This window comes from Chlamydotis macqueenii, chromosome 2 (genome assembly GCF_036417535.1).
Source record: "Chlamydotis macqueenii isolate bChlMac1 chromosome 2, bChlMac1.mat, whole genome shotgun sequence".
NCBI lineage: Eukaryota > Metazoa > Chordata > Aves > Otidiformes > Otididae > Chlamydotis > Chlamydotis macqueenii.
In genome coordinates this window covers 6,240,932-6,254,102 of record NC_141557.1, presented here as the reverse complement: position 1 = coordinate 6,254,102, position 13,171 = coordinate 6,240,932, and the positions used below count along the sequence as shown (strand labels likewise).

Genomic DNA, 13,171 nt, shown 5'->3' with positions numbered 1-13,171 from the left:
TTATATTGCTCAAGCCAATTGGAGAAGTGTCTTGGTACATCTTCATAGCTAAGGATCCCTCAAATACAGGAACATTCCTAGTAAATGCAGAGACTGTGTAAGCAGCTCCTGTGTCATTCTTCCTGCGAACCCTAATATGGGAAAGGTGGAGGTGGAGAAGACAGACTTAGCAGGCCTTCATACTGCTGGAGCTTTTCTTTTCTCAAAGTTGAGAACTGACAAGCCATGACTGGTTCCTCTCTCGTACTTTCCCACTTGGCTCAGCCATAAACACGATGGAGGAAATCAAGCACTGGTTCCTAAGCAGATCTTGTGCCCAGATCCTTTGGCATGGGCTGATTGTGTGGCTTATGAGGGAGACAGTGTTTGAACCAAGACTCCTCTGAACTTGAAATAAAGAGGTCTGGAGAGAAATGGGACTTGGTTTCCTGGCTGTGGTTACATCTCCAGCTCACATTTACCAATACCTTGTTGTGTGACACATTCAGGACTCATTGTTGCCTGCAGTGCTGCTTTCTGTGGGTACCCAAATGCTTTGCTGGAATGTGCAGTAGTTACTTGTTTTCCTAAGCAGTGATAAGGGATTGCTTGTCCCTTTCATGCACGTGCATAACCAGTGCTTTTGTACTTCTCAGGTCCTGTCTGATGTGTTCAACGCACCAGTGTACACTATTGATACCACCAACTCTGCTTGTTTAGGAAGCGCTTACAGAGCGATTCACGGTAAGGCTGTAAGGAGATACTTCTGAGCAGTCTGGGCATTTGATGTCAGTTGGCTGATACTTGGGATTAGCATTACTGAAAATGAGGGGGGAATACAGCTGTGTGGATCTGACTGGAAGGTCACTCAGGTCGAAGAGGCTTTTTTGTTGTTTGTACACTTGGATCAGGCCCAAGAATAACACTTACATTATAAGTCAAGTCTGGTGGCTGCTCCTCACCCAAGGGATAGGACCTTGAAACCGTTGATACTGACACAGGAAGGTCTAGGACCTTAATGATACCTCCATGTGCCACTCAGAAGAATACAGCCAACTGAAGGTGCTGTGTAGCCTGCTGCTGTAGTTTGTGGACCAGGCTGTAAACTGGGTTGCTGAAATAGTCAAACCAAACAAAAGATCAGTCCTAGTAAAGAAGATCAGAGAGAGCAGGTATGCCAGGACCAGTAATACTGCTGGCCAAGTACATGTTATTAAACCTGTATGTATCTTCCAGCTTTAAATGTCAAGACAAAGGACATGCAAGATCTCCTGAGCTCCGTGCTCTTGTAAAAGCATAAATCTTGGGATACTCTTAGGCTGACCAGTCATTCTGCTTGCTATACTGCATCACTCACTGTAATGCAACGGTCCAAGTCCCAGATACAAAGTGTTCGTTAACTTCTATTTATTAATGCATGCAAGCGTATGTTAAGGGTGGGCCAACAGCCATTTAAGAGTTTAATCCCAGACAGGAAACTTTATTAATGTATTTTAAAACAGTTTTTAATATCCTACAGCTAAACAAATCAAGGAATGTGTATCAAGTCCTTGTTTAGGCCGACTTTTGTTAGCCTCAGTTTTTCTCATTAGAAGCTTTAGAATTTGGACCTTAAGTTATAGACAACTTCTGTAAGATCACGGGATTGCAACAAGTGTGGAAAAGATAACATCAGCCATCAGAAGAAATCAGGCAAGTTTTAATTTTAGATGCAAATTCTGCTGTCACATTACAGCATCTGAAGACTGCATGCTCTTGCATTTGAAAACAGCACAGAAGATTACACAGCTGAAACTCGAGTCGATGTGTTTAATGCACACAGCGTGCTCTCCTCTTTATTTCTAGAAAAGACACAAGGGTTCTGTCAGGCAAAATACACTTTTGCAGGATGGTGGAAACGGTGCTGTTAGATTATCAGTATGTTTGAAGCCACTATGGGACCATTTTTCTGCACTGGGGGCCAAGTTTCCAAACTGCTTTTCTCTGTACTCAAACTTTGCCTACTGCTTCAGAAGCCACCAGAAGCTTCCCAGCACCTAATGCTGCAGGCAGATTCCTTGGCCGTGTGAAATGTGGAGCCATCGTTAAAGTTTGTACACATATTTTGTGTGTGTGGAAGATGTGTATTCCCTGAGCCAGTTTGGCCTATGAAATCTTGAGGCTTGGTCGATAGAGCGTTGGAGTGAAGATTTCAGATGCCATGCTGATGGAGGGACTCCTTAGCTCAGGTACTCTGCCAGCCAAGCCCCAGGGGCTTGCTGTGTGTTTCCAAGTGGCATTTTTGATTGATGCTTTCAGCTGACTCACTCTTGGCCAGGCAAAGGAATTGAGTGAAAGTGAAGACTTGCTAATATAAATGAAATATTGATGGCAAGGGCTCCTTAATAATATTACAGTGTACACCTGCAAGGAGGGTGTTCCACAGTTAGCATGGGCTTCTTAGCACGTGTAACAAGGAACTCCTGAAATGCTGCAATTCACTTGCAAAGCAAAATGCTGTAGTAGTAGAACTCCCCTATTATTCTGCTTCCTTATTTATAAATATAAATATATTTATTTTCTTGACAGTGTTTTCACTTCTCTTCCTTTTTTTGTTTAGTCACATTTTGTCCTTGAATCCCTTGCTTCCACATATTTTCACAACTGTTTACTGTATTGTTGTAACCCTAAATAATTACTGATATTGTTGAGTAGCATTTCTGCTGCTTACCTATTCTCCAGGGTACGAATTGAGTGATTGGCAAAAACTCAATCACTGAGTCCCCAGTTCCTGGGCTTGGAGGTTGGAATGTAAACTCTTCTGCCATTTATCCTTCAATCCTGAATGCTGACCTGACCAGGGAAGATCAATATAATGTATTAATTTGCCAGGGAGTCAAGGCACATCCCTCATCTTGCTTTTTGCATTGATCAGAATTGTGATTCTCATTGCAGGGCTTGTAGCTGAGACGAATGTGTCCTTGGCTGATGTCGTGAAATTAGCACCAGAGCCTAGGTTGGCTGTTACACCAACTGCTGGGGCTGAGGAGGTAAGCAGATTTGGGAATACCACTTTTTTTTTTTTATTTCCTGTCTGCTTCAAAATGTAGTGGTTTACCTTTTTTTTTTTTTTTCTAGTAAAATAGATTGATGTAAGAAATATTTTGTTACACAATTCTTGTTATAAAGATTTATTTGATTTTGGGAGATCTCTCATGTTGTAATGATGCCGTAATCTGAGGGATCACTCCATGCAGGTCTGGGAAAGTGATTTTTATTTTTTTTTCCCCTAACTGGGTGTGATCAGAAAGCAAAATCTGTTCCTTAAAGGAACAAAAAAGTTATAAAATGGGTTTGCATTTGGATACAAGTCAGTCATGTTGTAACTGATAATATTGACAAAATAGTCTTGACTTGTTTGCAGCAAGCAGTGTGGAAAAAGGCAATGGTGCTTTCTCGCCTCTTGGGAAACATCCCCCCAAATCCTTCCTGTCTCATCTTAAACAGTGGTCAGTAATTGTATACGTTCACTTCTTGCTCCCAGTTGGAAAGCATGCCAAATGGGAGGGTTCAGTAGCCACAGGTCTTTGGTACTGTGCCTATCCTGGGAGTTTCAGTGCATCTGAAGGTGAAGCTTGTGCTTTGTGGGGCCACATAGGTAAAGAAAAAGAAATAGTCGTTGTTGCTAACTATGTGGTTCCAGTGCCTCTAAAACCAAGGAAGGAATCATCGTATCTCCAGTGCAACCCTGCACCTCTCACCATCAGGTGCCAAAGGCTTTAGTTTACAACAGCTTCTGAAATGTAATGTCCAGTAATAAGTAAACAATACAATACAGCAAGATGCCTTGAGAACACAAGTTTAAATAACCAAAGGTGAATCTATCTCTTGCTTCAGCTGTGCAGGAACTTCTTTTATATCAACACAGCCTTACACTCTCCATTTATGAGATTTGAATGTGCCCTAACTACAGGCAACAAGGTTTTAAAGCTTTTATTTAAACTGGGAAATTAATGATCTGCCAAAACTACTAACTCCCAGCTACATGTGTAGTGGAGCACCAGATATCATCATGAGTAATAATAGAAATGATCATGCTGCATTGTGCCTGCCAACGTATTATTTAATTATTAACTGAGATGGAGGAGCTCAGTAATCGAATAGAAGTCCCCTTCAGAAATATTAAGACATTGAATAATTTAAACTTGATTGATCTGATCTCATTTACTCAACCTTCCCCCCTCATTTTAAAAGATAAAATAATTAACAGCAGTGGCCTGTGCCGTGTGTGTTGCAGCTGAAGCCTTCTGCAGGGAATATGCTTCAGGAGCAGTTCCCCGGTGTCTGATTCGACCTCACGTTGCTGCCCTCTTCCCCCCAAAAATGCTGTCTGCTGAAAAGCTGGCAGGCTGGCTTGTGTGGAGGTGGAGAGTGCTCGGAGACCTGGTTTTGACCCCCTGGTGCTGCTTCAGCTATAAAACTCAAGGGCAGGGAATACAGCTGTCACTCACAGGGGCCTTGCAAGAGCAGCAGGCACCTTGTACCCCTGCGGGGGCCCAGCGAACCTAACTGGAGAGATCAGTGGGGAATTCATTTACCTCTTTCTATTTTACTGTCTGCATAAAATGGCCTGGAAGCGAAAAGAGTTAATTATCTCCCTTGCGGTACTTTTCTTCTCCTTTTCCACTTGGTTAGACCTAGCACTCATAGCACATCTTTATATTGGTTTTAAATGATGTACAGCAGTGAATTATTGCCCCAGCAGATAGGAGTGAATGATGGAGAAGGCAGTGGCCAAACATCATGTGAGGAATAACCATTCCTGTGCTTTAGCTTAGCTTGCCAGCTTCATTCCATTAAAAGCAGCTTCTTGCAATTATGTATTCCACACCATTTTTTTTTTCTTCCTGTCTTACTATTTTGCAGTTGATGGTGGATTCCCTGGCTCATTTCATGGCTGTGAAACTGCAGAAAGCCAGAGGGCCTGTCAGTAATACAGTGTGTTAGTATGAACAGTGCAGTAAAAATTCATAATGTGATGAGTCAGTTTGATTCTGTTTTTCACAGAGCTGCATCTCCCTGTCCATCCAATTTCATTCTGTTGAGGTTAGAGGCTTTCACTTAAATGACGGTTCTTTTTATAAACTTCAAAGTCATCCTGAGGTTAAGTTCTGTCTCACTGAGGAGCTCTTCTGAAAGAGTCTGGCTAACCAATGTGAAATTCCCCGGACTGCTTCCCTACATTTTTGGATGGCTACAGCTAAATCTTGGCAGGGTGGAGAAAAAACAGGTCATAACACAGCAATCTATTCTAGTTTCATCCTTTCTTCCTGGTATAGGTCAGAGACAACATGTGTTAGATCATTGGAGAGAAGAAAACCTCCTGTAGACATGGGTCAAACATGACAGTTTGATGTAGCTTCTTCATTGCCAAGTCTTATGCACGCAGTAGGGGTTTCCAGGAACCAAAAATGCAAAAAGTATTTCTTTGATTGCTGAGGATAATTTGTAATAATGGATGTGATTTCAAAAAGGAAGGACAGGGCACGCAGAACAGCTCTTCTAGTTCAGTTAAAGTGATGGGCAGATAAAATAGAGTGAAGTCAGAAGATGGGGAACATAGAGCTTGTGATGGGTGATGAATTAGTAGTTAGTGGAAACTGAAGTCCCACAAGTTCCAACTCGTCTGGCAAAAATATAACTTCATCCTGTAGCAGACCATCCTCCCTTGAAGAGACCATTTCAAAGAGGATAAATCCTGCTCTGTGGCTATGACCCTAAGTCTCTTAGTTGAACCTCATTTCACAGTGTATTTGTAGGATATGGAGGCTCACTTCAGCTTGTTTCTTATTCTGTTGATACCCAAACAGGCCGTTCTGGTGGTAACCACCGTGGTGATAGTCTTTGGTCACTTACTCGACCAAGCTAGCTCAAGTCAGTCATCTGTGAGTTAACCTGATGAATCGATCATCTGAGGAACCTGAAGGTGCACAAGTCCATGGGTCCTGATGAGATCCGTCCGCGGGTCCTGAGGGAACTGGCGGATGAAGTTGCCAAGCCACTGGCTATCGTATTTGAGAAGTCATGGCGGTCTGGTGAGGTCTCCGATGACTGGAAGAGAGGGAAGATAACCCCAATTTTTAAAAAGGGGAATAAAGAAGACCCAGGTAACTACAGGCCGGTCAGCCTCACCTCTGTGCCTGGCAAGGTCATGGAGCAGATTCTCCTGGAAACCATGCTAAGGCACATGGAGAGCAAGGAGGTGGTTGGTGACAGCCAACATGGCTTCACCAAGGGCAGATCGTGCCTGACCAATTTGGTGGCCTTCTATGACGGGGTGACGGCATCGGTGGACAAGGGACGAGCAACAGACATCATCTACCTGGACTTGTGCAAAGCTTTTGACACTGTCCCACATGACATCCTTCTCTCTAAACTAGAGAGGCATGGGTTTGATGGACGGACCACTCGGTGGATAAGGAGTTGGCTGGATGGCCGCACTCAGAGAGTGGTGGTCAACGGCTCAATGTCCATGTGGAGACCGGTCACAAGTGGCGTCCCTCAGGGGTCCGTGCTGGGCCCGGCCCTGTTCAAGATCTTTGTCGGCGATATGGACAGTGGGATAGAGTGCACCCTCAGCAAGTTCGCCGACAACACCAAGTTGTGTGGTGCCGTCGACACGCTGGAAGGGAGGGATGCCATCCAGAGGGACCTTGACAGGCTGGAGAGGTGGGCCCGTGCCAACCTCATGAAGTTCAACCAGGCCAAGTGCAAGGTCCTGCACCTGGGTCATGGCAATCCCAGGCACAAATACAGGCTGGGCAGGGAATGGATTGAGAGCAGCCCTGAGGAGAAGGACTTGGGAGTGCTGGTGGATGAGAAGCTTAACATGAGCAGGCAATGCGCCCTTGTGGCCCAGAAGGCCAACCGCATCCTGGGCGGGGTAATGGTTTTAAAATAGAGGGGGGTAGATTTAGATTAGAAATTAGGAAAAAATTTTTTACAATGCGAGTTATAGAACACTGGCACAGGTTGCCCAGAAAGGTGGTGGAGGCCGCATCTCTGGAAACATTCAAGGCCAGGCTGGATGAGGCTCTGAGCAACCTGACCTAGTCAGGGATGTCCCTGCTCCTTGCAGGGGGGTTGGACTACATGACCTTTGAAGGTCCCTTCCAACCCTAACCATTCTATGATTCTATGATTCTATCCTTCTTCCCTATTTTCAGAATAGCAAAAATTAAGGAGTTGTCTTGCCTCTTTGGAGCCTCTTCTTCCCCCTGAGGAGAAAGATTAATCAGAACCACTAAGCATGACAGAAATAACCAAGAAATTCTAGAGCAATAAATATATGTTAACAGACAGAAATAACCTATTATTCCAGCATTAGAATTCAGATCTATTTTAGTAATCTATTAAAACAGAGATGGTTGGCTAGTTGGCTAATTAAGCAAAAAGGCATGAGAGAGAACGTGATTATCTGGAGTTGATCAGTTGTGTGATAAAAGCCGTGTGCCTATGACATAGTGTCAGATTTATTGTGATATTGTCGTGTAGGGTTTTGTAGGGAGAAGGCGTAGGGCAGTTTACTACCTCTAGATGTGTAATTTTTGATTGCATTATTGACTCTACTGAGATGAATTAATCCTGCAAATATTCAAGAAGGGAAAATGTAGACCTAACAGGTTTTCTTGACTTTGGTGAAATGCCTTGTAAGTAGGTGGATTTATAGAAGTGACCTTATTACCCAGGAAGGTTATAGTGACCTATTTATTGATTTTAAATAATGATATTTTTTGTTGAGTTAGATTTTGGAGGGGGGAGGTTGTTTTGTAGAATTGGTTTAGATTAATAATTTAGCGCAAAGTAGGTAATAATAATGCAACCACAGAAAAGTAATAGGTATTGATGGGAGTTTGATTAAGGTGATTTGTATAGCCAATAATTTTTGTAACCTATTAAATTGATTAAGATAGGCTTGCAGAATGAATATCTGAAGTAAATAAAGTAACTGTTTGAGGTGTGGTTCCTTGAAGGAGTCTTCAGAATATTTCAGGATACTGTCATATTCTTTCTGCTTTATGAGTATTTCTATGTTAAGAAGGGTGAACAACTGCTGTGATTTAAAAATAAAACATCTGTAACTCTTGATTTCTTAAGCAAATCTCTTTGAGTGATTTGAGTTTGGTTTTTAAAAAAAAAAGGAACCTATCAAAAGTAGCAAGTGTTTGTGGACAGTTTAATCCATTCAGGGAGATTAAATATACTCGGGTAGATTAGATAATCATCAACATCATCTTTGTGATTCTTAAATTTTGAATTGCTCCAGTCATTGGCTAACATAGCATTGCAGGAGATAGGAGGATCCATGTGGATTGTCACTCGTAGAAATAATTTGTAGCTGGTTTTGCTGTTAGAGGACAGCAGGGACCATGGAGACAGTAAAAGAAAGCCCTGTTGAGTTCGTGGGCTGGTACAATGGTGAGATACAGTACGAGGATGACATATTTGACTAGAGAGCAAGGTAACATTCGTTTGAATGCATTTTCCAGGGAGAGAAGGTTAAGTTATTCTTTGTTTTAATGCAATATTTATCATTAGCATTTTCGTAGTTATTTGTGAGACTATCGGAGTGTGGCCAAATTGTCCCAGGAGAGAAGTTTAGGGTTTGTAAATGAAGCCATCAGAGTCCTCCTGGTGTTGTGGAGTAGGCTATAGAGATAAGCAGGAGAAAAGGCCATAACATAACAAGGACAATTAAATTATGGACAATAATAAGGTTCATGTTGTGATACATGTAATTACTTTTGTTAAATATCATGGTGTGATATATTAGGTTTGAGGCTATGACAGAGAGGGAATTTACGTTCTTGAGTTTTTATGCATCATTGAGAGTTCTTTATTCCCTTTGGACCTCAATTATAAAAATAAATCTATATAATTGCCTGAGGAAAAAGACTTCTGGAATCACTTAGGAGGAGTTGCCTGAGGTTCTGCGGAGGCGGTTCAGTCGCAGCAGATGTGGAGACGCATCTTTCACAGACACAACTGCATGCATGCTCAGGCCATGTTCTCGGTCAGTGCGGTTTGGCTTTTCTTCTCCAAACATTATGGGAGCTGCACTGCTTTGATCCCAAACTTCAGCTGGTGTCAAGCTGGCATGTAAAATACTGCTTGTGAAAAGCTTGTAGCACTGCTGCGCTTCTCAGCCATGATGTACTGGTAGTATTACAGCCAAATTCCCTGAGGAAGAGGAATTTAAGACTTTGGCTTAGCCCTCTGAACTGTGCTGCTTTTTATCCCAAATGAACAGGAGTAGAGTACAAGGAATATTCTTAATTTTTTGCTTACATTTTTTTCAGATGGTCCATAACGCAGCATTCATTTACACTAATGGCTGAGAAGCTTATTACAAATGCCTGAATTTTCTCAATTAGCAACCTAAGTGCTTAAGTCCAATAAACAGGAAAAGAAACTGTATCAGGAAATGTGGTTGTTCATTTATTTTGACACATTTTAATTGTGTGATGTATTAACAATAATACTTGCCAGCCTTCTACTAAATGCGCTGTTGTGTAGTTTGTACAAATACTGCTGGGTGAGTAATATGGAGCCTGCTTTCTGAGCTCTCTTACCAGTGAAGCTCTGTTGTGCTGAATCTTTGCTGAGAAGTGCTTAGGGTTTATCAAATTTACAGAACAGCAAAGTAAGAAATAGCAGGGCTTGATTATAGATGCTTTGGTGAATAAAAGAGCTAGTTTTGTTTGCCATACTGATACTCCCAGCATAGCTGTAATTGCCTGCTCAATATTTTTACTCTGATGTGCATATTTAGCAGAAATGGGAGCAATAATATTCTTTAGGAACATAAAAACATATATATGTACTTCACTGAGCCCCCAGGGCCCTCATGGACGTAGTTAAAAATACCATGCTGAGTCATGTGGCATTTCATAATAGTGGTGCATTTTATTTTCTAACTCCATAAATCTGCATAAATCTCCATGGATCTCAGTGTTGCTGTCCTGTGGAGAAGAGGAGCTGGGGCACATAACTGTTAAATGACTTGCCTGGGGTCACTGAACAAGTCTTTTGCAGAAGTAGGAGTGAGTCGGTTTCTCTGTTTTGATCAGTGAAAGGCACTGTAAGACTCAGTCACTGTGAGATGGGTTTAAAAACTACTGATGATGCCTTGGCTAATAAGCAGTGTCTCTTTCTGTGTGCTGTAGATGCTTTTTTCTTCTTCCCCTTCATATGCCTAATCTGTTGTAGAAATGTACTTCAACTTCTGTAACATCTGCCTGGTAAGAGGGAGGAGTTGATCGAAACAGTCTCCTTCTTCAGAATTTGTCCATTAAGTTGCTCACACTTGCCATTGTGGTCAAGGTGGAAGTGGGAATGAAGAGATAAATCCAGGTTTCACTTGTCTGACTGAAACTGTCATTCAGGAAGAGGGAAACACAGAAACTGGGGTTTTTGCCATCAGCTGAGACACAAAACCAAAATACACTAATTCTTTATTTCCTAGACGAGAAAACTGTCATTTGGTTTTCTTTCATCCGAGAAAGTGTGACTGTTACAGCAGATACTGAGGCTACTGCAGAACTGCATAAAACTGCACAAGAAAAACCCTGTCTCTTCCTGCAACCTAATAGTTTACACTTGAAACATTTTCCTCCTGCATTTTTCATGCATATACATATAGAGTTGTTGACTGTGGATCTTACCTGGAAAAGCATAAAATGCATTTAAATGCTGGGTCTCACTTACTGATGAGAGCAGTAATTTGGTTTACCGGGTATGATTCATTATGGCTCTATAACCTCTCTGAACCTGGAGCCAGGAGCGAGACTGCCCTGATTATGAATAACATCAGTGCAGAGGGCTTGTAGACGAGACTGGCAGCCCTTAGGATTCATTGCGGCAGGGATACGACCTTACCACATCCTCCTAAGGGCTGCTCGAGCCCGTACCAGACTCCACGCTGGCTCCTGGCAGTCCCTTCTTTGTGTGAGCCAGCAAATGAGTGAAGCTGACCTGGTATGGCTTGTGAAACTACTGATTTTATTAGATAGACAGTTAAAACTAGAAGGAGGAGATAAGGAAGGAAGTGTATCTCCCAGATCTAGATGAAGTATAGTTTTGGGTTGGAGCCGACAGTAGGGCTAGACTCTGTTCAGGACTTCTGCTATGTAACCTGGTCACATACAAGCAGCTCATCTTCTGCGATATGTCTTGTGATGAATTTCAAGCAGAGGGGAGAAAAAAAAAAAAAAGGTAAAAAATTAAACAAATCCCAACATGGATCTTGCCCATATCCAAAAGCACAAGGCTTTGGACATGTTTGAATCTGGGGTTTTGAATACATTTGAGTCTTTATTCTTCTTTTTATAGTTGTAATAATTCTGGATCTAAAAATTCTTGGAGAATTCTAGCTGGGGAAATACAAAAAAAAGCTACTCAGGTACTTGGTGTAGTTGTGGAAAGAAGTTGGGTCTCCATTTGTCCCCCTGGGCCTGGGATCAGGGAGCGAGGAGCCTGGCCACGGTGCAGATCGTAGATGGGAAAAGTGGTGGCTATGAAAGAGAGGAGCTCAAATAGATACAGGAGTATGAGAGGGGTGGGAGAGGGAGTGTGAAGTGTGTTTTAGAAGGCCTGGTCAGCATATTGGCCAACAAGGACCTTTCTGGTGTCTGACTGTGCTAGGGGGTGGCAGCGCGCTTATCAGCAATGCAGAGGAGGAGGGGACGGAGGCGGTGATCCATCCTGAGGTAGCTGAGGGAGGCAAGGACGGGAGTTCTGCCTGGATGATTAGGACAGCGATTACCGAGGGGGCATGTCAGCCTGGGAGAGGTGACTTTAGCAGAACTGCTTCCTTTGGAGGTAATGATTCTGCTTATATCAAGAATGCAGGCACAATAAGAACAACCTGTGCGTGTCATAAAATTAAACTGTAAAGGAGATGATAAAAAAGACTGTGACATTTGGACAAGGAAGACTTTGCAGCATTGTCTTGAGCAAATTGGGGAAAAAAAAACCCCAAACCTTCATGTACCTACGAAGGTGCTGCATTTTTCAAGACTGAATATGTTTTTTAACTACAGCATGATTTAAAAATCTAATTTTTTCAACCTTGACCTATTTATTTCTTTTTCCTTTTTAGCTTTATCATCCACTTCTGAAAAGATATGCTGAGCTTGAACAGAAAGTTATCTACAACCCAACCTCTTCTTGTCTTGTGAAATAGAAGGGAACCAAAATTTATAAGTTGACTGAAGAGTGGACTCCCAGGGAGAAGATCAAAAGAGATTTGCCCAGAATTTACTGGAGTTCTTTAAATCATGTTGTTCTTCTTTGTAGACAAATAATTTTAAATGTCTGTGTTTGATTCTCTTGGTGGAGAAAATGACTTCGTGATTGAAAACCTGATTAAAAAAGCATCATATTCTTCTGTGTGTTTGTGACTTCAATTTTTCTTGGGTACTTTTCACATCGTGCTTGCTGTTTTGGAATAGCTGGATGACAAAGTCAAGTCCCCTGTATATGTGAATCACTGTACCCGTCTCTATGAGCGTTGATCCCATGTGTTTAGCGTGCCGGCCTCTTTGCGTACCTATCTAGCACAGTATCTTAATTCCACAACTTTTCCTGCTTAAATCTGTTGAAACTGTCTTTCTGTACATCTGTAACTTGCCTGTGTTTATATCTTTGCCTACAGTTACCAGCAGAAAGCATAAGCACACTGCCTTAATTCCATCTTTCTTTAATATGTGGAGATTTGTGGTGTGAAGGCTGATTAAAGTCCTTAAAGACGCCCTGGGACCTTCAGAGAAGGGGAGTTCTTGTTACATGACACTATGGAAAGTCTGTTGTGTGATAAAGCATGATGTGGCTGAATTTTATACATTGTGGAAAGCACAGAGGCCTTACATGATATAGATACCATTGCACAATGTTTTGCTGGACATCAGTTTTGTAAAAAAGAAAATACAGGAACAAACATGGGAAGTTTTACATGTTTCCTTTCTGTTTCTAAAAGCAGTCACTTCCATGTACACACCAGTTGGGGTTGTACTGTTTTCCTTTCCTCCTTCGGCTGTCACGGCTATGAAATTCTTTGTGTTGTGCTGAGTGCGAGTGCAGAAGTAGGGCTCTGTTCCCAACAAGGCGTGAAGGTCACTGGTTTTTTTTGTTTTTTTTTTTGTTTGTTTTTTGT

The 13,171-nt window shown here is 42.1% G+C and overlaps 1 protein-coding gene across 1 annotated transcript in view; it reads left to right on the top strand.

Annotated features, from left to right (window-relative positions):
- XYLB (xylulokinase) overlaps positions 1-12,410 on the top strand; it is an 87,123-nt gene extending 74,713 nt beyond the window's left edge. Inside the window, exons 17-19 of the mRNA XM_086741789.1 lie at positions 636-723; positions 2,914-3,008; positions 12,119-12,410. Coding sequence (XP_086597915.1) covers positions 636-723; positions 2,914-3,008; positions 12,119-12,202 — 267 coding nt within the window. The 3' untranslated portion in view covers positions 12,203-12,410. The remainder of the gene's footprint in view (positions 1-635; positions 724-2,913; positions 3,009-12,118) is intronic.
- Positions 12,411-13,171: the final 761 nt, after the last annotated feature.